Below are 27636 nucleotides of genomic sequence, written 5' to 3'. Positions count from 1 at the left end.
CATGGAAGCTATTGTTGAAATGAGGATTAAAAGGTAATAATTACTGCAGGGCTTTTGTTTTGGCTTGTATTTGACTGTTCTGCCATTTGTAAATGCTAACTTCTCAGACTCCTGACAGCAGTGTGCCTCTGTACTCATCAAAACCTTCCGGGCAGATCTGAATGACAGCAATGGTTAGAGAAGATTGCAGTGCTTCAAACAAGGATATTTGAACTGGAGAAGACTTCTGAACTCCATTACAATCTCTGAGTGACTCATACCAGCATGATCTAGAATCAAACTGTACTAAAATACCCACACAGCCCAGCAAAGCAAGCCACAGCAATCAGTGTCAGCTTGTTGATGACCAGCTAATGGATCTCCTTACAAACCCCCAACCCTCACCCTTGACACCCTCAACCAACTTTTCTCCCAAAACTGTTTGGGCTACATAGTGAGCACAATCAACCAGCACTAAAAAGCAGACTTGCTGATAATAAAGCTACAGAAAAAGAGATCAGCTCTCCTCCACCCGGGCCACAAAACACTGATATGGTCAGCAAGATCACCAAAAGACCAGTTCTGACTTTCAGCAACTCATACAGAAGAGCCGCTGCCCTGGATTGACAGGGCCCCTGCCTCAGCCCGTCCCCCAAAATTAACCTTATTTCTGCAGCCCTATTCACCAGCAGAAACCGGTCCTTCATCTGCCAATCCTGTCCACATCTTTATTTTGATTTGGGCTTGAGTGAAGAAGTAGGACCTTTCTACTGCTGCAAATGTACCAAATTTTTATATAAATTCTTGTCAACCACAATTGGTCTTCTAGCATATGAATGTCACTTCTTTATTGGGAAAATCGTTCATGTTTGTAACTAAAGGTCGGCTGGTCGTAACACAATAGTGCACCTAACCTTATTGGAGAACTTTACTGCCAAGTTCTTCAATAATGAAAAGAGCTCAATTTGAGAACAGCAAGGATCTAGGCAAGTCTCCATGCTGACATCACAACATGAAAATACACCGTCATATGGCAGCAATGTGTGAGAAAGTAAATAGCAGCAACCTTTTACCCCTTCAATTCCTATAAACAGACATGTACATACAGGAAATGGCACACATGCACGCACGCACGCACACACTATGCCAAATAGCTGGTTTCTAAATAAAAGGCAGACATCAAATATAGATTCAAATGTCCTCCATAATTTAAACCCACAAGGCACACACATACACACACTGCGTATGCACTGGATGTGAATAAGTGTATACTGCATGCTGGATGATATATTGACTTTTTAGCGTATATGGAAATATTTTCAAATGGGATATGGGATGACACATTAACGTTTCTATGGATATAGTTTGATGTTGCGTTACATAACCTCTTCCATAAAACAAGGCCTGTGTTTGCATCTCTCCTCTCACACCCTCTCTGGGCAACCCCGCCCCCACTTGCTAACAGGCTCTCCTGCAACATGTAGGGAGACACAGCGCCACATGCACCTACAGTGCTAATTGTAATTTGAACAGCTGTATATTTCGATAAGTAGGAGAGGAAAACCTGTAATTGTACCAATTTTTCCGCTAATAACATTCTGTTGTGGTAGGCCCCATGGTGAAAAACACAGAAGAACAGTAGTTACTGGATGTAACGTTAATTTCAGTTCTCCCATTGAGACGGCGCCTGTAGAGACGTAAGCCACCATGACCCATGGTTATCAGTGGTGTAGTCTGTGTGATACACAGGTATACCCATTCTGAAAGGCACGGCATTTCACACTTTGGTTCAAAAATGTACCACGTCTGTGTTGCGAGTCACTTAGGAACAACAGTTGCTTGGTGGTCATTCTCTGCGCAAATTTGAATTAACTAATGTAAATCACTAAAGGAGATATAAAACAAAAGCAAACTTATACTACACTCTTTTCGTAAGCCTTCCCCTGAAGCTACTGCTGCTTCGGGTGACACTGCAGCAGGCTTTAATGTTTACAGAAACGGATGAGGTTGATGCTATCCGTTACAAAAACCAAATGGGGTTGTTGCTTTGGGGCAGGAGAGTATGAACCTGTGAAGAAAAATCACAGTGTACTCACTACAAAAAAACTAGACTACCCCACTGCTTATCTAGTTTTAAAATGCAGCACAGTGATGGTACATACATTGCACACACCAGATGTGACGCCGATTAGCTGCCGACACGCATTTAACTGCACTGGGCCCGTTTGTTCGTATGAGACTGTTATTGTTGTTGAACAAGCATTCTCAGAGACATGACTGAATATTTAGCCCACTTTGTAGAAACTATTTATCATGTATCGCCATTCAGCCAACTTTGCATGGAATACCTTTTTTTTATAATCACTGAGCCTTCCCCCGCCCCAGTTTAATATATGGTTCTACAGTTTTCTATCAGATAATCATATTGGGCAAATGTGAATGGTCAATTTCCGTCCACTAAAAGTGTTGTTTTTGCCAATGACAGTGTCTGACAACATTATGGAAAGGATTCCTACAGAGAAAGACCTTTTTGTTAAAGAGTAGGATCCTTTTTATTTAACCAGAAACAGCTCAGAAATTGCTAATATCGTCAAACCCACCAGACTCCATTTAATAAACAGTATATTTAGCGTGTATAGAGCCAGCATGTTTCCACATGTATAGGGGAATTAAGGGTTTATTTCAACCAAATCATAGTGGTGATTGACGATGCTTTTGATAGCTTTTTATTTCCTCATGGCTCAAGGACGCCTGGGCAGCTTACCTGGGAGAGTGTGCGCCCATTTACAGAGGCTTAGTCCTCGATGCATCGGACACAGGTTTGATTCCGCCCTGCGGCCCTTTGCTGCATGTCGTTCCCAGTCTGTGTCCACTCTCATGTCTTAAGCTATCTATCTAATAAAGGCTTAAAAAATGCCACAAAAAAATCTTGAATCTGCATGGCTCATCAGTAGGTGTATCAGTTCATACCTATAAAATCCTCATGCATTTAAAAAAAACTCTTGTTTTGATTCATTTTGCTGTGAGACTCTTACATTGCATGAAAATTGACTTATTCTTAGTTTGATACAAATGTGTTCAGGTCCACTTCACTAAGCTTTGAAAACCATACTGGCATATGTTGACCAGGCAGTTGGCAACAGGATGGGTGGCAGGAGATTTACACATGTGAGGTTTTGCATTTAGCAGAGATTATATACCAGTATGGATCTTATAGGCAAATGTCTATGTTTAGCCTGGCCTAATTAGCTGCACCAGCAGTTGGCTGCCAGATTAAACACAGAACAGAGAGGAATCCAAGCACAACAATGTCAAAGAATGTCAGTATACAAAAGCCATAATTGCATGACATACAAATACTATACCCCATTTACTGCTGTATCTCTCCCCCAGTTTAATTTGTGACAAATTGTCTATAGCAGGAATTGTTCCAACCTATATCAAACTAAAAAGTTGACTTAAATCAATGTTGTTAATACTGAAGCCACATCTTCCTTTCTTTCTTTCTTTGTGCATCTAAAATATAAAAGAAGAAATATACAATAACATAATACACAGGTGTGATTAAAAAAAACAACCTGAGGGCTTGTCACCAAACATTGAAATTACAGCTGTACAGCTGTACATACTTGCCACAAATTTCCAAATTAACATAAATATTTTTACAATATTTAAAGGAAAGTAAAATAAATACTTAAAGGAAAGACAAGAATACAAATGAGACAAGGGGTGCTACAGATAGAAAACAAGGAAGAAGAGAAGATACTGTATATATTACAGTAACATATATACACTGTGTAAAGCCTATAAACTGTTTCATAACGACATTTACATAGTGCTGTACTCCATCAAAAGAAGTCGTTTAGGATTTCTTTTTTTAAATCAGAAATGAGGAGTGACTGTGAAAGGGAAGCAGAGAAACTGTCCCATATAAAACAGGCCACGATTAGTTGTGTAGAACTAAATATACTATATGTTTACAGATCTGGTGTGGTAACAATGGATCTGAGACCTAGGTACAAAGAACCTGTGGGAGGAGAGGAAACAGGAAGAGAATTGTTACAAAATGGAAACACAAAGGTACCTTTCTCCAGGGTTTGAAATAAAGGGGCAGTATGGGCATTCCAGCTGGAGTAAGTGACCATTCTAAAACATTTTGTTTTTTGGAACATAAAGATGGGGCTGGATTTGTGTGTGCTTGCCCATACTATACATTTGTGTTACCATAAAATATAAAAGGATAAGTCCTAGGGTAATATAGATCCAGAGGATTTCTTTCCCAACAATTAATCAATACAGCAAGAGCCAGTAAAGGAATAGATACCTTGGTATAAATGGCAACAAGCCAAATCTCTGCCAGTTGACAAATCTCACAGTATATTATCCCATTTCTCTTCCGTGTGTGTCTTTGTGTGTTTGCAAACAGCAAATACAGTACTGTAATCAGAACAGTATCTGTGGTCTGAACTAACGGTTATTGATGACATCTGGCTGTTTTGCAGATGCATGGAAATGTGATGACATCAACGCAGTGTGCTTTATCCTTTCACACACACACACACACACACACACCACACACACACACACACACACACACACACACACACACAACAATAGCATTGTGGTGTGCCAATGTGCTAAACCCCTAAGGACCATCTCCAGTGCTCCCTACCTCTGTACTCTTTTTCTCTCCCCCTTCACGGGGGTTTGGTTCCTGTTCTGTTTCTCTCAGCACCTGAGAACCCAGTCCCTGAGGTAACTTACACACAGCCCCTTGAGACAACTTGTCACACGCACATACGTGGCAGTTGCCTTCATGAGCGACTAATCACAAGCCTATCTAAGTGACTCGGGCGCGGCTGTGGCTCAGTGGTAGAGCGGTTGCCTATCAGAAGGTTGGTGGTTCGGTCCCATGTCGAAGTGTCCTTGGGCAAGACACTGAACCCCGCGTTGCACCAGATGCTGCGCCTTCGGAGCGTAAATGTGTGTGAGTGTTTATCTGATGAGCAGGTGGCACCTTGAACAGCAGCCTCGGCCACCGTGTATGAATGTGTGTGAATGGTTCCTGTACTACGTAAAAGCGCTTTAGTCATTAAGACAACAAACGGAACAAACGGATACAATTATACACTTGATACCCCAACACTCACTTTTTTCTCTCCTCCTCCCTCTACACCATTCTTTACAGAAATATACTGCAGGGTTGGTGTCATTTTTCCAAAGTATGGCTTTAACAGATTTAATTACACTCCACTTGGCAGTCATTTTATCAGTGCCCCTTTCCCCCTCGGTAAAAAGTCATATTCTCAATCTCAGCTGCCCGGACTAAATTTCTACTCCGATCACTTTACAGGTTTTCATATAGTCATTGGATATAATGTGTATGTGTGTTTGGTTTTTGGTAGTGTGAGGCTTTTGCTAAACAGAGCTTAGCAAACCAGCACTGGTGATTGGCGGCCTTGGTAACTGGGGGCGACAAGAGCAAGGCATCATGGTCCTGTTCTTAGAGGCGCAGTGTTGTGGCACGGCGAGACAGATCCATGTGCCTGTCAGATGATGCTGGCAGCACCAGCTTGGAAACACAGTGAAGAGGTAAGCGAGAGAGACGTGTGTGTGTGTGTGTGTGTGTGTGTGTGTGTGTGTGTGTGGTGTGTGTGTGTGTGTGTGTGTGTGTGTGTGAGTGTGAGAGAGAGAGAGAGAGCTACAGGGCGATTTATGGAGCTCTGGTAGAGAACCTGCTGTGTGTGGGTGCGAGTGCGTGTATGTTTCCTCCCCTAGGCCCTAATCTGAGCCTTTCTGATGTTATGCACTCAGACGTGTTTTTGCAGGCTTTTCTCTATCTAAAAGGCTCTGTTGGTTCACTGCCGCACACACTGGAAAGACACAAGGGCAACGGAATGAGAGGCTATAGCTAAGTGGAGTCAAAAACACACTGAGTGGGCCGTAGGGCTGCACGACATGAGGAAAATATCTAAATGCCATAGTTTTGACTGATAATGCAATTGCGATATGATGCATGATATTGGAGGGAAAGATCACTTTTGTCTCATAATTGTCATTTTTATTGAAAAATATTAAAATTAAATAAAAATGTAATCGATTATGAATTTTTCCTTTAGTCTGTAGGATACGATTTGTAGGCCGGGACGTCTCTAAAGCAATACAGTACTTCCTTCTGAATGGTTTCAAATATTGTCCCCGCCCCTGCAATTTAGATATTGCACTGGCACATGTAGCGATTTCGGTACATTTGCGATTAATTGTGCAGGTCTAGTGGGTCGCAATTAAATGTACATGCTGACAAACACTGAGTTTCTTCTCAGAACTAATCTGGCCTTCCATGGCTCATAAGCAGAAATAACAAGCATCCTTCTTTCTTCATTATTCAATCTCAGATGTTTCTTTTCATCACTGCATTTGATAACTGTCTCACACAAAACATCAACGCCCTGCGACACTTTCAATCAGACTGTCTCTTATGTACAGACAGTTTGTACATCTGATTAGTGGATTCATTGAACTGCTAATTGACAGAAACATTTTTCAGTCATTTTTTTTAAAGCAAGAACCTCCCCAAATTCACTTCTTCCAGGCTCTCAAACATGCATAGGTGATGCTTTCTCTGTCATATCCGGTATAATGTTTAAATATCTTTAAGGTTAGACTCTACAGCTGCCAGCACTGTGAGAATGCACCTAGGCATGCTGGGGCTTTGAGATAAATGCTGACATCATCAAGCTAAAATGCTTCCAGTGATAATGCAAACATGCTGATGCCAAGAAACTATAAAGTTTACCATGTCCACCATCTTAGTTCAGTGTGTTAGCATGCTAACATTTGGTAATAAGCAGTGAACCGCAGAGGATGAACCAAACGTAGAGACAATCAGCATTATTGTTGTCAAGATATATCCCCAAAACACTAAAATGTCAACGTCACTGTGGAACTGGAGGAGAAGGGGATCCCTAAAGTTGTTTGGATTCATCGTCTAGTATGAACGCATGCACAATTTCATGGAAATCTATCCAGTAGTTGTTGATATATTTGAATCTGGATTGAAGCACTGGACCGACTGACACTGCAATCCCTAGAGCCACGCAGCTAGCACGGCTCAGAAAGAAGAAAACAACAAGCCATTTGAATTTTTCTATTTTTGAAATTTTCATTGAAAACAATATTAACTAAGTAATTGAAAAGATAATCAACGAATTAACTGGGGGAAAATCATTAGTTGTTTCCCTAACAGTGTGTCCAAAAGGAAGTGAAGTCAATCAAATGATCCACAGGTCACCTAGTCTATATCCCCACGTTCCACTATCGGGATTGCACCGTTGACGACGGAAATTCCGGCAGACGACCCTCATTTCGGAATCTGAATTTTCTGTTGCACAACTAAAACAACTTTTGAACGTACTGTACACACATTCCACCAAAACAAGTTCCGTCCTGGCAATGCGAGACTACAGCTCCCCTAACCTAACATTTTGATGACACATAAACACTCTTGGGGGAAATGTACATCAATTGATTTCTCCTCACTAAGTATCTCTGAGATGTTCCCAAGTCAGGCATCCATCCGTTTTCTAAACCGCTTAACCTGTTTAGGGTCGCAGGGCGCTGGAGCCCATCCCAGTATGCATTGCTTGCCAGTCTATCCCAAGGGCTGGCACACACGGACACACACATTCATACTCCCATTCACACCTACAGGCGTTTGAGAGCAGCCAAATCGCCCAACCTGTGTGTCTGGGGACTGTGGGGGAGAAAGGAGAACGTGCCAACTATAGGAAGGTCCCAGCTGGTCCTCCGATGCAAACCAAAGGCTGACAGTGAAACAAGCTACTGAACCACGCCATGATGCTTCAGTGCAGCCAGCAGCCGAGTGCTGTCACTGAGCTGGGCAGCGTATGAATACTGAAAAACTGTGTGTCAACTGTTCATCCACAGTATGAATTAGGGATGTAGCGATGCCTGGTGAATCAGTTAAAAATCCACATGAATTTTGAAAGAGAACAACCTGTTGATAAAAACAAAATAATCGCAATGCAATTTTTAAATGGCCTAGGGCCTAATCTACTTTAGATATCACTTGTTTGACTTCACACGTCAGTGCGTCTTCTTGTCTCATCTATTTGAAGAGGGGTTTTTTTTCTATTTATTTAGTTATTTTGATGTGGGATTTGTTTTAAAAATGTCATTATTGATTTTTTAAATTTAATTTTCATTAATGTTTCTTATTTAAGATAAAATACAATTTCCGTCTGTTGTTTTGCACAGTTTATATCATCTTCTATCATGAACTTTTTTGAACCGTGAGTTGAGTGTACATGCCTAGTATAAATAATAGAAGAGGCTCTGCCATATCCAAAAAAAACTGACATATATCACTCATGGAAATCAAAAACAGGTATGGGATCATGATTCTTACTGTTGCTAGGATACAGTTCTCTCTCTCTCTCTCTCTCTCTCTGCTAACCCACAGATTATTGATCTCACATCACTGATTAAAGATCGAATGTCTTGAGGAATGACCCAGCCATCCAGGTGCCTTATACAGAGCTTATATTATTGATCTACTGGGCTAAAGTGGAGAGGATGTGGGGGGGGGGGGGGGGAGAGACAAGGGGAGGATGCTGAAAATAACAAAAGAGAAGGAGAGAGGTAGGGAACACAAATCAAAGGGAGCTCAGCGCTGCAAGAAGGTGGCAGACTTACAAACACTTCAAACACACACACACACATTTTTCTCAACAACACACAAAAAACTTCAAACATCTGAATGTGAGTGTGTGTAGTGGAGGCTCGGTCCATACAAGGATCTTCTTAACCTAGTTGGACGGAATTTCTAACGATACACACACACACACACACACACACACACACACCACACACACACACACACACACACACACACACACACACACCACACACACAGATTCACAGATTCATATTCTGATCTTGATATTCTGGGGGTAGCAGGGCCCTGTGGGAACTTAACATGCAAGGCACTGCTTATTACATCTTAATGCACGTTTACATGCAGCCGTTCAAAACTCAATTTTTTTGCAAAGTTCAAATTTGGAACATTGTCATATTCGTAACAACAGTGGAATACTGGTTTGTGTGTGTGTGTGTGTGTGTGATACTTTGTATTCTTTCTACAGCTTTATATAGCGTCCGACTCACCGTGCTAGATAATGTGAAAATCACTTTCCTTGCAGTCTGGTCCTAAACTTGTTTCCTTCTTTCAGTGTAACATCATAAATGAAAAGAAATATTTTGAGATTTTATGACAAACTGGAATTTCCTTTTTGATGACATCTAGTCAAGAACAGGCATGTTTTTAAAGGAAGGCGGAGGCACGAGGCAGGCACGAGGCAGGCGGCCCCCAGAGGTCCCCCGAGGCGCGAGGCCCTGTGCGGTCGCACAGTTGGCACAACCCATGCAACGGTTCTGCTGATAACCATCGTTTCTTTCTTAGAATTATGTGGTTTGCAGCTTTTTAAAAGTTTAAATCAGCATAATGAAAAATAAGCGTTGCTTATAACATATCCCGTGATAAGCATTTCTCAAGCTGTGTATTATTTGGGTCAAACACCAGTTTTCGGGTCAGTCCATAACAGAGAAATGTTTCACTTTTGCTGTAACCTAATCACTTGCATCTTGCATAAGGTAACAAAACTATATTATAAGTTTGTTGCTGAAAAATAGGGATGCACCGAAATGGAAATTCTTGGCCGATGCAAAGGCCGAATAAAAAGGAAAAACTTTACTAAAGCCGAATAAACAGGCATGTTTTTCCCGTGTGTTTTACTTTTGCATGGATTAAATAGTCAAAATGTGATTTTTACTTTTCTGTCTGCTTTTCAAAGAAAAAAAATCAATTACAAAAACAACAATTTAAAAAGAGGTGCTCAAAAGAGAGAAGTCTCGGTCAGTGTTTGACAGACCTGAGCTGGAAACCTCATCCACTCTGCCGACATGTTTGCGGCATTTATAAAACGTTATGTCCGACGTTACGTTTGCAGCAAGTCTTTAGCTACAAAGTCAAATATCCAAATGCCAGTTTTGGCCTAACTATCTGTCTGTAAGTTAAGCTAACACATGTAACATCTGACATATCGTTATCTTAGGAGCTCCCAGTCTTCCTATTCTTGCTGCTGATTCCTAACGTCTGTTTTTCGTGAACAATTCTTTAAATGGTTGGGAGTGAATATTGCCACACAGCCGCTTTTAGACATTTTTATTTGGTTTGCTAGCAGATGAAATTGACAAGGAGGACCCTTCGTGCAATACAAGTCAATAGAGAGTGGGGAATTATTTCCCCCCACGGTGGGGGTGGGACATAAATGTGCCCTGTCTCCGTTTCGCCCATTCCACTTTCCAGCGACTGGACATCAGCCAGGAGCCGGCTGGCTAGTGGAACAGCCCGGCTCTCTTCCAGCTCTCTTACATCATGGCGATTGGTCTGGCTGGGCTGGCTCGTCCCAGAATGTCGTGGGCAGTGTGTATGTGGGATTGAGTCAAAATAAAGTACAGTGCCTATGTTCATTCATAGAAAGGAACACGTCACCCCGGCAACAGTGTGGCTCATTTATGTGTTTTAAGTGGTTTTGGACAAACAATGGAGCCTAATAGCACAGAGATACACTTTAAAGCAGACGTTTGGATACACAGACGATTCTTAATAGGCATAGTTTTTCTCAGACACCGTCCTGGTGACAGGACCGTTTTCAACACTTAAGCAAAAATGTTTTCTCCACTCATACGTTTTAAATTGCAAGCATTAAATCTTCATAAACATCATGCAGCACACCATTTGCAGTTTCATGATTCGATTAAGCCCACACACAAAGCATAACATGACTTATAGCGGTTATAATCCTGTTATGAAGTAAAGAAATACAGAAAGATCCTGCGCCGCTAGTGTCTAAAGTCGAGCGTGCCAGCGTACCTTATACCGCGAGTCTTTATTCACAGCGGTGAAAGATCGGCAAAAACTGTTTTTCCCTACATCGCCAACAACCCAATCAGAATATCCAAAACGAGCTGGTCGCCTCGCAATCTTGAAGTTTCTGCCCGAGTTACAACGGAAAGAAAGCTAAACAGTTTATCATTTGTGGGTTTTGATCGATTTGCTCTTCTCCCCCGAGGCTGCTACAGTGTTACTGAGCACACCGTCGGGTTCTCTGACGTCAGCAGATTCCAACGCTGTGTGTTATCAGCCAATCTGTCTAGTGTAACCCGAGATAGTCCTGGTCAAAGCCAATCATGTCGCAGAGTTCAGGGAGGGCCGACGTGGGAAAGATTGACATTTTAAGGGACCAGTTACGAGACCGGCCTACCTGTTTAGCCAATAAGAAGACAAATTGATTGATATCAAACTTGACAAGAAAATGTAATCCTGTGATGCCTGCAGATGTGTCAAAGCAAAAATAGGGCCTTGGTTATTGCATTACACCATTTCATCAATGTATAATTACTTATTTCTATAAATGTATGTATATAGTTATTTCAGGTATGTGTGTGATTGATGTGGATGTGTTTTTGTATTTCAGAAGTTTTGTATTTTTGCCCATTTTTGGTTTTTTTCTTTGCACTTTTCAAAAGGATAGAATAACGAACAGACATATTTGTAGAAATAAATTCATATAAAATCCATTCTGTGAGTGTTTTTCTTCTGGATTTTTTCTGTAGTAAGTTGAGACACGTGGCTATGGTTCCAGTTTTGTGTGTAGCCCATCTGATATGTTTACAGTAGTGTTTTCAAATCATTTTACAGATGCTTTACCTGGACGGAAATACCAAAGCTCCATTCTAACCGCTGTAGCTCTGTGTCAGTAAGGCTTAGAATCACACTGACACTTGGAACAAAAAATTGAGTGTTAGCTTCCCAATGATGTCAGGCACATCCCAGAAGGCCAACGTATATGGGAGCTGTATCACTTTTATTTTAGTAAAACATTTAGGCGAGAAAGCATGTATTTTCAAGTGTATTTAAAGAGGTTAAAAGTATATACATGTCTTTATACTGTACATATAAAGTGTACAGATAAAACCCTTGAGGGCAGTTGCTCTGTTACAGAAATAATTTGTTATGTGTAGTTATCTCTAGCTAATAGTATTTAGGTAACATTTTAAACAACAGAAAATGTTCTCAAAGGCTTGCAGGATGTGCTTGTTTAAAGGTTTGGATACTTTCCAACAAACTTCAAAAGCCAAAATAAGTAAAGAAGACAGCAGTATACAGGAGACGTGTCATACTTACCTCCACCTTAAACTACACTTAAGTGGGGCCATGTGCACGTCGTTTAATTCTTTAACAAGCAGAGGGAACGTTATCATCAGAGGGGTGTTGTTCAGACACACACACACACACACACACACACACACACACACACACGATAACTAGCTGGTTTCCACAACAACAGGCAGCCACCTGTCTGCCAGCTCCCTTTCTCTCCCATTTTCTCTCACGCTCTCTCATTCTGTCAATCCCATCATCTAATCCCTTTGTTCATTTCATCTCCTTCTCGTCCTCCTCCCACTCTCGCTTCCACAGTCCATCGAGACACAAAGTGTTTTGTAGTGTCAGTTGTTGTGTATGTGCGTGCATGTACGTGCCGCAGTCCAACAGCAGCTGTGTCCTTCATTTCCTCCTCTTCATCGGTGCATCGATCTTGTGTAGCCCATAAGTTAACACAATAACAACTGCAATGATGTGAGGAGAGACATGTGCATGGATCGGAATAACTAAAATATTGTTGAAAGTTCTGCTGAAAAATGCTTGAACTTCCATCTTTTTTGTCTTAGATTTTTTTAAGGAAAAAGGCAATGAAAAATGAGATATGACAAAATGGTGGGACTTAGTAGGACCATCTGCAGCTTCTGCTATATGTACAGTGCCTCCACGTGTGTGTGTGTGTGTGTGTGTGTGTGTGTGTGTGTGTGTGTGGTGTGTGTGTGTGTGTGTGTGTGTGTGTGTACCACTAGCGCACACATAACGTAAGCCTGGTGAATTTTCAGCAGAATTGTGTGGATGCACTGAATCAATTAGTGTAGTGGAAATAGTACGTACACACACACACACACACAATGGCACACAATCAAAAACATAAATAAATACAGGAATCTATGCTACTGCCCTAGGCTTGCTTATAAAGGACAATCTATCTATCGGTATCGGCATTTATATTGGCCGATTTAAAAAAAGTAAAAATTAAATTAAAAAAACTTTTTTTTTTAAATATTCATTCATCAGAATCCTTTATAAATGATTCCGATAATGAATATTAAAAAAATCAAAACGGACGGAATGTTTGTATTTTTATACATTTTATTCCTCAGAACTTTAATATATTTTGATGTTCCTCTGTTCTGTTGTAACAATAAAACAAATTATTGTGTTATTTTCTTGAAAACTCATGTATGCATATATAAATACTGTATATATCGGCCGATATATCGACATATGTCATTTTTTAATAACCAAATATTTGTATCAGTCTTAAAAATCATTTTTTTGGTTGGGGTCTAGCGCAAACCACTGATTAGCTCATAACGCTAGTTATAGCTTATAACGCCACACAACCAGAAACCAGCCACATGACTGTTTTTCTCAAGAAGGCGCCTGCCTTTATACGTGAACGGTAATCTCTTTATAAACAAAGTTTTTAATAAACTGTCTGTACACCTACAAAGTTCTCCATGCTTCGGTTTACATGTAGGGACCCTCATTATGCTACCGTGGAAGTGTGGTGCTATTTGAGCCTTGTTAGTGGTAAAAAAAAAAGCAATTTATCTTTACTCTAACAGTGAAGACTAGCGTTAGCGTATCTTACCAGCGGTTTGCGTTATCTTGTTTCACGCTAAAGACACATTAGATTAGCAGGAAAACATACCCAGAGAACAGTCGACTCGGTACACGTGTTATTAACCCCTAGGTCCATTTTGTGCCAGAATTGTCCTTTAAGATCCACTGAATCTATTAAGAGTCAGTTCTAAATGACCAGTACAGCTGAGGTGAAAGAAAGCTCAGCTGTGTAAAGATGACGTGGGAGAGAAACATCAACAGCTTGATTTATCTGCCAGTATTTTCTAGTAAATAACAGTACTGGCTATATACACATTTAGATACCCTGACATCTAAGGATATCTTAAAGTGTATCAGGATATCATATATCCTGATATGAAACAACATGACTGTATAGCACTTTTTTTAAAAGTTCAATGAACTGCATTTTTATTCATGTTTGACCCGTATCTATCTTTCTTGATTACATATGACTCCATACGCAGTTTAGACACTGTCAATGATGATATTCAGACATTCGTTAATATGATCTCTAAAATGGCTGTTAGCTGACTAAGCCCCCCCCCCCCCTTAGTTATTAATTTTACAACTCAAAATTATTTCTGTCCTTCATTTCAGAATGGTTTGTGGAGCTTGGATAGCTTACCTGGTAGAACGTGCGGCTAATGTACAAAGACCTAGTCCTTGTCGCAGCGCCCTCACGTTCGATTCCGACCTCTCTCTCTCCCTTTTCACATCTGATGAGCTGTCCTTCATAATAAAGGCCTAATATGCCCAAAAGTGAATCTTAAAAAAAGGTTCTTCTCATTACTACCCAGCGTTTTGCAGCTGTCACTAGAAGATTGTATCAGCTGTGGCTAGCAAGCTAATTACCATCCAAACTCTTTATATGTGAAGTATCACTCTTACTACAGCCTCATGCGCATCCCTTTACCGTGCAGAGAAATCCAAAACTTGACAGGCCTGCTGTACCTAGTTACGGTTGCTGAGAGATTAGAAAATCACTGCCAAGGGTGGGGTTAAGTCAATGGTCAACTAACAGTTAATGAAAGTCCCTCAGAAGCCGACCAAAATGGAAAAAACAAAAACAAAAACTGAATCGAGTTGTTGTCAGGACCATGGAGCAGCTTCTTCTTTGAAGCTGAGTGAAAACTGCTTGAAGCTTCCTACAGCAGTGACAACGTGCAGGCTATTTCAAGCCTGCTATCATTGTGTGAGTGTGTGTGTGTGGTGTGTGTGTGTGTGTGTGTGTGTGTGTGTGTGTGTGTGTGTGTGTGTGTGTGTGTGTGTGTGTCACATGGCCCTAGAACATGGGCTTGCGGAATGTGTTGAGAGCAAGGCAAAACACTGGGTTGCCACAGCAACTAGCGAAGGCCAGGGAAACAGATGTGTGTGTTATCACAAGACAAGGTGAGAGCAAGCTAAGGGGGATAAAAGATGGAAGGACCGGTGGAGTTGAATATTTGTGACTAATACAGAGTGCTGTCAGAGAGAGAGAGAAATATAAAGAGAGAAAGCAAGTCAAAATGGCAGAAAAGTGTAAAGACTGAGGGTTAACTTAGTTTTTTTGCAATATTGAAGCCACTTTTTCTGAACTCTTCTCAAAGTCTGCATTGACAACATGCATGTCAGTGAATCTCACACCCAAAGCCACTCAAACCACCAACAAACAAAACACTTCACACCTGTCTCAAAATGAGCTGGCAACACCTCTCACTCAGAAAAACGGACATCGCCACTTAGAACACGCTGGCCTAAAAACAACACAAGCAATACCGTAATTACAAAAGAAAAACATCAACAACATGTAGGCCTGGGTGACAGCACTGTGACGGGGTTTTATTCTGCATAGAGGAATTTTTGGCACCCTTCCAAAAAGGTTTTAGCCGGCCCCAAAGGAAAATCACCAGCACCAAAATGATGAGATTTTAGAATAAAAATAGTGTGTTAAAGAGCAATTTACCGAACAACCGTTGAACAAGCAGAACATGAACATCTCCCGAGTCAGGCTGTGTCAGAGTCTCCTGGGGATTGGGTTAAAGTGTTCATATTATGCTCATTTTCAGGTTCATAATTGTATTTAGAGATGGTTCCAGAATAGGTTTACATGGTTTAATTTTCAACAAACACCAATTTTCGTTTTACTGCACATTGCTGCAGATTTCGGCTGCTGCCGAAATCATATCACATCCATACAGGGATAGTAGTATACAACTGTTAAAACATAATAAAATATAAGACACACTGCTATCGGATCAGAACTCGGTATTGGCTGACACGCAAATTCAGGTATCAGAACCAGTATCGGGAAGCAAAGAAAGGTATGGGACCATCTCTAACTACAATAGAGCAGTTTGGAGATGTTTGTGAACAGAAGGTTGTCAGTTCAGATGGTTAAGTCCCTTTAGGAAGGACTCTGCGCTTTTTCACTTTGTAAACCTATAACATGCACAATAAAAGATATATAACACAATTAAGGAAAGGGAAAAAAAGCCCAAAAGCATTGTATGGGCACTTTAATTATTTTTTTACCCAGGATTTGTTTATTTTGTTTTTAAGGTTAAGGTTTTATTTTACTCAAACATAACATCATTTATTTTGATCAAATTGTCAGAAATTACAGAAAAGTACATTGATTTTTGTCCAATAAAGTAACACAGACTCTTTGCCTTGACTGAACATGCTTACAGTCGTGCGTAGTTACCCCTACAAAGGCCCATTCAGGGTTCCTCCTTCAAGTTTCATCATCATCATCATCATCACCATCACCATCACCATCATCCTCATCCTCATTTCCACCACATCTAATGTCATCTCTGTCAGCTGAAATTGCAATCAGCTGTTTGGAATGATTACTACTTCATTTAATTGTAAATATTCTGCTAAGCTCATCTGCACTTTCATTTCCGTAGGGTTAAAATCCACAAAGTGCTCCATCATTTGGTTCTGCATGTGTTTTTGACAGTTTTGAAAACAGGGTGTTAGCATTTGAACGATGTGCTGCAGACACACAGTGTATTGCAGGTGGTGGTGCTGTATGAATGAGACAAAGAGTTCATGGATATTGGGAAATGTGGTGATTGGATGCCTTTTGTGTGAAAGCTATGAAAAGTGATTCACAGTTTGGTCCACAGAGACGTCTGTTTCTCCGACTGTGTGGAGCTTTCTGACGGTATGCTTTCAGTTTGGACCCATGCATGTTAGCGATCGGAAAAAAAAAGAAAAAACTGAAAAGAATGTGTTGAAAAAGAATCGACTGCAAAAGATCTATTTATCTATTTTTTAAATGTATGAATTAGGTGTCCCATTTTAAAGGTAAACTCATCTTTTATACAATGTGAGTAGAACATCTTAGTTATGTGGTTACTTTGAGGGAAAGTCAGATGTAGAGTGTAGTTTAAACACAGCATAGTCTGTTCTCTATCTGTTTCTTGTCCACTGTCACATTCTCTCCATTCTCTCCTGAATAATCTCCTTTCCTTTTTTCCCTTCCCTCTCATGCTTTTTCACTTTCTCATAAACTACGATATGTTTATCTTCTTTTTTTGGAACACCTTTTAACAGCCTTCTGTCCTCCGTCCCCCTTATACTTGGTACTGAAACATATTTGGATTCATTAACTGCCGTGTATAGTTATTAGAGCCCGACCGATATATTGGCGGGCCAATATTATTGGCCGATATTAGGCATTTCCCAAACAATCGTTATCTGCATTTATAATGGGCGATTGTTTTTTAAAATATTCATCTTTAGAATCATTTATAATAACAGATAAACAAATCTGATAGATTACTATTTAAAAAATAAAGCAACCATGTTATGAGTGTTAATGTTGCATAGTTTGACGACCAGAGGGCGCTCTACCACGTCCCTGTTGGAAACACAGATTTTTTTTTTTGTTACTGTCTTTTAGTTCAAAGGACTTTTTGTTTTTTTAAATATATATTGGCCAATATATCGGCATATCCGATTTTTAATTAACCCAATATCTGTATCGGTATCGGCTTTAAAAATCCTTCATCGGTTGGGCTCTAACAGTTATAACACTTCCGATTTTTTTCATTTTGGTTTAGTTACAGTGACTCATCAGAAGAGAGTTAACCTTGCCCGCCAATTAGCCTGCTTTTGGTTTTAAGCCTTTTAACCGCGTTAAAGCCGGTTGCACAGAACACCTTAAATGGTAACTTCGGTTTTGTGACTGATGGGAACAACTATCTTTAAAATTCCAGTAGAAAGCAAGAGCGCTGCAGCTGGCAGTGGTGAAACAAGCTACAATGTAAGTTATTGGGCAATTACGCACCGTCAATGTACTAAAATTGCTTGTTTAGCCCCTGACAGGCTCAGATTATTGTTCTAAGTGTCTGACAACATTATGGAGAGGAACCCTAAAGAGGCCGACCTTTTTGTAGAGTGAGATCCTTTTTGTTGAACAAGACAGAGCCCCGGAATTAGCTATTGCCAAACCCCGCAGACTCCATATAAATAAATAGTAATTTTCGTAAAATAGACTTCATTCAAAGTCAACAGAAACAATTATATTATTATAACTATTAAAAGCCGTGTTGGTTTGTCTTGCCACTGTTCCAATAATCACCACTCTGGTTCGGTTGAAATCAACCCTTAATTTACCAATTTACATGTGGAAATATACGAGCTATACAAAATAAAAGTATTGTTTTATTTAAATGGAGTCTTGTGAGTTTGGAGATGGCGATTTCTGAGCTGTTTAGGTTAAATAAAAAGAATTTTCCTCTTTAACAAAAAGAGAAAAAGAGGGATCCTTTCCATAATGTTGTCAAACATTTCAAATAACAATCTGAGCCTGTTGGGGACAAAACACAGCACCCTTCATGGACATAAATTGACAATTGCATTTTCCCTATATGATTACATTGCAGCCCGGTTTGTAGATGCAATGGAACACAGAGACCGAAAAAAAAAAAAATTAAAGTTTTCATGAGACATTTCCATCTGTGACGGTCTTGTTTCTGTGCTACATGTCAGTTGGGCTGTATTATCCTACATTGCATACATTTGGTGATAGTATTCAAAAAAATTAAGTGTAAATGTTGCTGTGTGTGAATTTGGAATGTGTGTGTGCGAGCACGGGGGTCGAGTGCTGACCTTCCGTTCTTTGTCTCCGTACTCCAGGCCGAGTGTATCCATGGCACGGACGATGGCCGCCAGAGATTGGATGGTGTTGCTGTATACCACAGGCTTGTACTGCTTTACGTCGTCGCCAGAGAAACCGTCCTCATGGATGATCCTAAACACACACACAAACAAATATGCATTAGTCACTTGTCAATTAGGTTTGTCATTGCTTTTGTGCTATAAACCAAATACATACAGTTCTCCTTATACAGGCACACAGGAAACAAGAAAGCTTGGGCATATTCAGATAAAAGGAGAAAACATTCAAAAAATTAAGGGTGATGCTAATTCATTTTTCTTCCTGTAATCAATAGTTACATAAATGTATAGCTTGATAGATTGGGGGCGTTACGGTTAAGTTCGTACCTAGATTTAGAAGAAGTCACGGTTGGCATTCAGTACAGCAGGAAAGAAAACAAATGTATGGGGTACTGACTGTGATGGCCAAGGCCACACAGGTAATGGTAATATGAAATTAAATGAATATGGAAATTAAAAATGCAAGATGGTTTGTGTGTCCTTGTCCCTGTGATTGGCACACCTGGGGGATGCCGTTGAACGTGAGTCAGCGTGTCAGACGTGTTTCCATTCTACAACGCTGGAGCAATGCCTCAATTCACACTTTGCACGTAACGTCACAACTACTAGCTGGCGGGCAAGAACATCAGTCTCCTAGCAACAAAACCTAGTAAGATAATCATCTTGCCAGGACGTCGCCAGTTTTACAAAAGTTGGTGGCACTAGGTGACAAAGACATGCCAGATAGTTGTTGTGCGATTGGATGCACTAACCTTAAAAGGAAACAGACGCAAAGACACACACACACACGCCGTACACACACACACACACACACACACACAAACACACACACAGCCGGTCTAGTAGGAGGAGGACATGGTTAAGTTTCAAAGCAGTGAGTTAGAAGAAATAATAAATAGCATAATTTTTCTTTTAGTAAACATTGAAAGTGGGTCCCACAGACCCGAACACCACACAAGGGTTAAGGTGGGAATGGTCATGCGGTTCCTCTCGTCAGTCCACAAACATACAAAAGACATAGCACCCTTTATCGTAATTTTTTTTTACAAAAGCTCCCGCAAAATCAGACATTTTGGGGCACAACAATCTCAAAAAGGCAGCAAAATCCTGAAGGGACTGGTTAAAACGAGACAGACAAGAACAGGCATGGCAACCATGGTTACAAATATAGGCTACATCGTAACGCTGGCTGCACAGATTATACAAACGCAGACTGCTACGATTGACTGACACACACACACACACACACACACACACACACACACACAGAGTTAAAATCGTTCGCTGGGTGCTTTATTAGTCTTTCCACATGGGTTTAGTTAATGATGGGGATATCATTTATATAATAACATTTTAGCGTAGGCAGGGTGTAGCGCTACGTGTTCAGATGAAGACTTCGTCACAAAACGGAACAGATTAGCAAATGTTAGTGGGAAGGTAGCTAGTAACACTCAACTTTGCTTTGATTATGAAGATATTCCTGGTTTTCACCTCCCATACGGCAGCGTTGTTAACCTATCCACTCTTGAAAAAAAGGTAGCCATTTGTACTTTTGTAGTCTCTCATTATTAGTGCGGTGTAAGGTGACAGATTCTCTCTAAGATAACTCCAAACCCAAAGTCTAGTAGAGCGTTTGCTTCAAAGCACTGAAAACATGAGAGGGTGCTGTATGGACCACAAGTTCTGAGTATGTTAATCTTGGCATGATATCTAATTTTAACATTTGGTGACATATGGTCTAAAAAGTTGAATTTCTTGGCGTTTCTTGCCCGCCACGTATCCATGGTGATCACGTGACTGCAGAGTACGAATACTCTCTCTCCATTGCTGGTGTAGCTGACTGGGAACTTCCAGCTCCAGCATTTAATTTGCACTCGCCAAGGTGTGACTGACTTGCACACCAATCAACGTGTGCTAACCTCAGCCAATGTTGCTAACAGCTCAAACTTCCCAGGCAAGAATTCCGTGTACTCTGTGACCCCAGTACCGTGCCGGTTTGTCACAAATTCAAGAACCGTTACAGCCCAATTACCAATTTTCTTTTTTTTATTGAAAGTTATTCAAATTTTCTCCTGGGTATAGCTAGGGGACAGCTATCTTTACCTACTTGACAGTTGACAATGTTATTATTATTATTATTATTATTATTATTATTATTATTATTATTATTATATATTATTATAATATACAGCAACCCCTTATTGATTACCTTACTAGTGCTATTGTGCAAGTGTTCACACCTTGCCTTCACAAATACTAACTTAAAGATTAACTTCTTCCTTTGACATGACAAATGCAAATAATAACGTATATGATATGACCCTAATGTGTGTGGATGTAACATGTACAATTATTATTACTTTGTCATACTTTGGCAAGATCTGAGCTGTCTGGCTCTTTGTTTGCTAATGTAATGTACTGTGTTTTTGAAAAGAAAAGAAAAAAACAGTAGATTCAGCTGAAATTTAGGCACAGGGCTAGCGTCAGCCCATCCTGCTCTTTTAAATGTCATGTTGTCTTTGACTGCAGCTAATGCAAGGGCGAACCGACAGACAGACCGAAGACAGTTAGACAGTTACCCAGGCAGACAGACGGGCAGAAGGGAAAGTACAGACGGACAAATCAAACAAAGTCAAACAGAAAGAGTTGACAGAGTGATAGGCAGCCAAGAACAACAGACAGGACACAGGGAAGCAATCGGCTGATACAGACAGACAGATACAGGTTGGAGCAACATTGTGCGGCAATTAAGACATCCCCACACACTGGACAAGACACCGTGCAGAAAGGACAGATAGTTTAAAGCACTTTAAGTGTAAATAATTAGATAATTAATTAGTGCTGCCAGTTAAACTCGTTATTAAAGGCGTTAACGCAAACCCATTGTAACGGCATCAATTTTTTTCATCGCGAGATTAACGTTCTTTTTGGTATGGCAAACTTTTACGTTTTTCCACATACTGTCGCAACAACTAGTAACGTTAGAAAAACTACAACATCACACTAGATCTAGCTAGACCGGAAACAAAACAACAGCCACGCCGCACACTAGTTGTTTCATGAAAATAGGGGAAAGGCTGCACAATAACGTTAAAATGATTTGAACTTTTAGCGAGGAACAAGTGAATTAACTGTAGGTGTGAAAACAGCTTTATCTCACGCATCCGTTTTGTTGTTGTTGAATATATAGCCATAACATTCAGAATAGGTAAAATTGTGTGATTCATTGCAATTAATTGCAAGTTAACTATGACATGAATGCAATTAAATCTTTGAATTGTTTGACAGCACTATAATTATTAACCCTCCTGTTGTCCTCGGGGTCAAATTTGACCCATTTTCAAAAGGTTTCTAAATCAGATATTTGGGTTTCCTTCAACCAAACTGTAAAAAAAATAAAATGACGTGGATGGTTCCATACAATGCTCCTCACAAGTTAAATTACTAGGGGTGATCCGAGTATCCGGCTGAAACGAGTATCCGGTACGGATAAAGCACTTTAGCCGAGTACAAGTACTATCCGAGTAATATGAGTCAATATCCGTGCTCGGATTGAATAAAACTCCTCAACTGGCCGCGCAGCGTTCTGTGATAATCACAGCGCCCCCCCGCCTACAAACACACTCAGCTCAATCACACACACACAGAACAAGGAGAAATGCGCTCCCTCTGCGCCTCTCTCTCCCTCTCTCTCCCTCTCTCTCTCTCTCTCTCTCTCTCCATCAGTCAATCGGGGCTGCGGATCTGTTCCGTTAACGTTTAGGGTTTCTTCAGCTTCAGGTTTGTTTTTAACTTCGGTTTGTAGTCCTTACATAGTAACCAGTAGATTTCTGGTGAACGTGGGGTTTGTAGTCCTTGCATAGTAACCAGTAGATTTCTGGTGAACGTGGGGTTTGTAGTCCTTGCATAGTAACCAGTAGATTTTTGGTGAACGTGGGGTTTGTAGTCCTTGCATAGTAACCAGTAGATTTCTGGTGAACGTGGGGTTTGTAGTACTTACATAGTAACCAGTAGATTTCTGGTGAACGTGGGGTTTGTAGTCCTTACATAGTAACCAGTAGATTTCTGGTGAACGTGGGGTTTGTAGTCCTTACATAGTAACCAGTAGATTTCTGGTGAACGTGGGGTTTGTAGTCCTTACATAGTAACCAGTAGATTTCTGGTGAACGTGGGGTTTGTAGTCCTTACATAGTAACCAGTAGATTTCTGGTGAACGTGGGTTTCAGACGTGCTGCTTGGTTTAAATGCAACTCCCGTTGCGTCTCTGCCATCGGAGATTTTTTTTTTTACTGTCAGCTGCCCCCCCCGCCCCCCGCCCCCTCTCTCTCTGTGTCTCTCTCTTACTCACTCACACACACACACACACACACACACACACACACACACCTTAATGAAATAGAAAAAATAAACAAAAAAAATCACACTGATCATAAAAAAATAAAAAGTTAAAAAAAGAAAGTTATACTGAGTATGAAAACTCTTGTTCATTACATTTTACTTCATAATTGCAACCGCATGTGTTGTATTCATTGTTGCAAAACGTTCTGTATATAGTTTGTTTGTTACCATGCCAACACTATTGATCTGAAGCTTGATGCTGTCATGTAAATAGTTTTCAAATCAGCAATAAATATAACAAGTTTTGATCAACTCATATCAATTGCATGCTTAAATAACATACCGGTTAAAGCCCAGCACATTTCAAGAGAACCCGACCCACTTCCTGGTTAAATCTGACCACTTCCGGTTTAGGCCCCGCCCAGTCTGAGTACGGATCCGGATACAGATAATTCATGTGGTAAACAGATACAGATACAGATAATGCTGTACTCGCTCATGCCTATAAATAACTGACACTGACACATTATTTTCATTGAATTTGGGTGTTTTATTTAACTTGATATACTTTTTGTAATCAAATAACTGAAACCACTTTGTAAATGTTGCCTGGTATCTTTTATGAAATAAAACACATTATTTAATACATTTTGATGTTACATGAGATGTTACGTCCCATTCACATCTTTGATCTAGCCGCCCTGTCAGACTGATCAGATCGCCGATTGAGTAAACCTGTTGGGACAATTTGAAGATATTAGCGATCACCCAAGTCTAGGATAGTGCCCATGACCGAGGAAGGCACCACAAGACACCAGAACTAACATACATGTTTTTGTTTGTGGGAGGAAACTGGAGCACCCACATGGACGCGGGGAGAAGATGATACTCCAGAAAGAAATGAGGAACCAACCCAGTATCTTCCTGCTGTGAGGTGGCCTCGTCCATAGCCAATGGAAACATAGCTAGTGTGCAGCACAAGTAATTTCCCCTTGTGGGACTAATAAAGGATACAGTATTATTATTATTACAGATATTTTCCCCCCTTTTTTCCTGATTCCCCTGTCGCTTCCCCTCGGAGTGCCCCTTCTAGTTACGGTTTGGGAAAGATGTTTCAGTCATGAAGATTTTTTCCTGACATTTTGAGGACTGGAGAGAGTTGGAGGGGATGGACGGGACCAGGACATAACGTACTTTTTTCTGTGACTCATCAGTCACGTTGGGTAAGCGTAGATCCAAATTCTCTCTAGAATTATAGAGTTTCTTTTTTGAGATGGTGGCATATGGTTTGATGCCAAGCTCTGGCAGTAGCTTTTTGGAGATGGGTGGGAGAAAGGCCGGAGCTGCTTCAAGGGTTTGTATCTTGTTTTGGACCTGTCTTTCTCTGGACAGCATGTGCACATTGGGGCTGGCAGGGACCTGGAAGGCACTTGGTTTGTGTTCAGGCACTTTGACTCCACTCTTCGTCAAGGCCCCAGACAAGTCATAGTTCCACTTTTTCTCAATTAGGTAGGCCTTTGTGTTGTTTGCTACCTTTTCGCCCAATTGCCCATTCACATTTTTGTGCTCTTCAATTAGTGCTTGGGACATTTTGTACTGTCCCATTAGTGCCTTGACCATTTTGCGTAGATCTCGGATTACAAACTGGCACTTCTGGTATCTGGCATTTGACTTCGATTCAAATTCCTCTGGAGGCAGCAGCTTTGACGTACTCTGTTTTAGTTCCTCATACTCCTTCTTCTTTGCACTTATTATGCGATCCTTCCTCTCCAGTTTCTTGCGCATGGCGTCCAGTGTGCCTTTTAATTCAAGATTCGTCTCATGCATCTTGGCAATGCCGAATGGCTTGTCCGTGTTCACGTTGATGAATATGTATGGTAAACCGTGGTCTAGGTCTGAGACCATCTGTTCCAGTTGATTCTCAAGATCAGAATACATCTGGTCCATGACAAGCAATTTTTCTTTTTGGGTGACTTCGCTCCTGAGGATTGAGCGTTTCTCAACGATAAGTTTGTTTTTCTCCTTCTTAAGATGCCTCATCTCCTCTTCGAGTTCACTGTTCTCCTTCTGAATGTCAGTAACGTTTTTATTAAGTTGGGTTTCCTTATCCTGAAGTTGTTTTTTCTCCAACTGAAGTTTCTCTTTCTCCTCCTGAAGTTTGTTTATTTGTTGCTGGTGTTTCTCCACCTCCTGCTCGAGGCAACGGATTGTCCATGATTGTTCGTTCTTCTGCCAGTTCAAAGCGTATTCCAGGTCTTTGTTTTTCTGTCTCAATTGAAAGCATTGATGTTTGTACGGCAACTGCTTTTTCAGGTATTCATTTTCTTTGGTCAGCTGGTTCAGGTGCTTCTCCTGCTCAAAGAAACGTTTCTGGTCTTCCTTCCAGGTTTTAGATAATTCTTTTCTTAAGCTCAGCTCTTTCTTCAGTTCAGTAACTTGCTTCTTTAAAGACACATGACATATTTCATTTAACTCGTAAGAGTTAACTTTACTTTTAAGTATTTCATTTTCTTCTGAAATTAATGCCATCTTTTCCACTTCTTTTGTGAGATATTTCAGCAGCGTTTCATTTGCTGGAGGTGAAATAGTATCTGCCATGTTTGGTGCCTCCATCTTTTTCCTATTAAATCAACTATTGTAATTTTTTCAACTTGCCACCTTGCCACTTGGGATGATTATGTTGAATCTCTCTGCCTTCGCATACTGTATCTCTGCTCAACAGACTCTTGAATGACCTGTATGCTGAAGATTCTACATTTTAAATCAAAGGCATAGTGACATCGTCGCCTTCCGGGATGACTTCAAAGTCTTTTGGCACGATTGCATCATCACATTCCGCTTTGATAATTCTGTGCTGAGTCATTTAACAGGAAATGGCCTCATTTAGCCCCACCCACAAAACACTAGGGGAAGGGCAAAAGGCTGCATAAATGCATATACATGTAGATTAGAGGATGGATAACCGACCCGAGCCCGACGGGACCCGACGGGACCCGACGGTACCCGACGGTACCCGACGGGCTGGGCCGGGATCAAACAGATTTTTAGAAAGGATGCTCGGGTTCGGGTCGGGCTCGGTCACATCAGCGCGATAAGGCGTTGAACATTTTGAATTTAAAACAGCTTATTATGTAGGTAATGGCGCTTGTTGCCCCGTGTGCATTGATGCGCTCATCTGTTTTCCGAATGCCTTCCTACAATTGCTTAATAAAAGCGGCTTTCCACACAAACAAACGTACATGTGTCATTAGTATGAGAAACAAATGCGATTTTAACTGTGTCGGGCTAGGGTCGGGCTCGGACATAAATATCTTAATGCCTGTCGGGCTCGGGTCGGGTTCAGATACTGCTCTGTCGGACGCGGGCCGGGCTCGGACAGAAAAATACGGCCCGATCCGCACTCTACTGTAGATACCACTGTGCCGCCACCATTTTGGGATGGACATCAGACCCGTTTTGACTATAAACATGAACATTGGATAAAGTTGGGTTTTAAAGAGAGAATTTTTTTCACAGATGTTTTTTTCAGTACACACTGGTTGTGTAGGTTAGTTTTGGTACCCAACCCTACTATAAGCAAGGAAGTAAATAACTGTATTTCCAAAATTTCGAACTACTGGATTCTTTCAAAAACAAAAAAAACAAAAAAAACACTCCACTGATTTAGCTTTGCACTGTTTACAGTGGACAGTATTTAAATAAAAACAATACAGAATTGAATACAGGAGAACCAGAGATCTGGGTGTTATTCTAGTAGCGGCCAATGTAGCCTCAGGCAGAGATGAGACGCGGGCTACAAAGGTCTGGAAAGCTCACTTCTTCCTCCACACCCCATTTATATTTCCAAACTTGCAGTCTTCAGACCCAACTGAAGCTGACTAAGTGGTGCGATGGCTGTACAGGGGAAACGCAACGGCCCAACACACCTCCATTAGGAGAAACATGCTGCAGCTTCAGAAACAGTGCTGATTCAAAACCACATACAAAAATACAGAACAAATACAACAGAAACAAGCTGCAGATGGAAAAGCCTAAGCAAATACATTAACAGCAAAAAGCTGCAAATACAGAAATGATGCCAAGTAAACAAAAGAAATACCTATTGGCCTACTGCATTAATGGTTGACTGGGTTGACCTAATCAGCTCTTCTACATGAACTAAACTTTCTATATGGACAATCAATCCACTTTTTGCAGTGATGCCTTCCCAGCTGCTGAATTTATAATAATAATAATAATAATAATAATAATAATAATAATAATAATAAATTTTATTTAAAGGCGCCTTTCTTGGCACTCAAGGACACCGCACA

The 27636-nt window shown here is 40.7% G+C and overlaps 1 protein-coding gene across 3 annotated transcripts in view; it reads right to left on the bottom strand.

The window, feature by feature from the left end:
* LOC116694135 (guanine nucleotide-binding protein G(o) subunit alpha) overlaps positions 1-27636 on the bottom strand; it is a 130982-nt gene that overhangs the window by 74466 nt on the left and 28880 nt on the right. For all 3 annotated transcript variants that reach the window (XM_032523631.1, XM_032523630.1, XM_032523628.1), the window contains exon 3: positions 18917-19058. In XM_032523631.1, coding sequence (XP_032379522.1) covers positions 18917-19058 — 142 coding nt within the window. The remainder of the gene's footprint in view (positions 1-18916; positions 19059-27636) is intronic.

The sequence above is a fragment of the Etheostoma spectabile genome, chromosome 8 (assembly GCF_008692095.1).
Source record: "Etheostoma spectabile isolate EspeVRDwgs_2016 chromosome 8, UIUC_Espe_1.0, whole genome shotgun sequence".
In the NCBI taxonomy this organism is placed as follows: Eukaryota; Metazoa; Chordata; class Actinopteri; order Perciformes; family Percidae; genus Etheostoma; species Etheostoma spectabile.
This window is presented reverse-complemented; position numbering and strand designations above follow the sequence as displayed.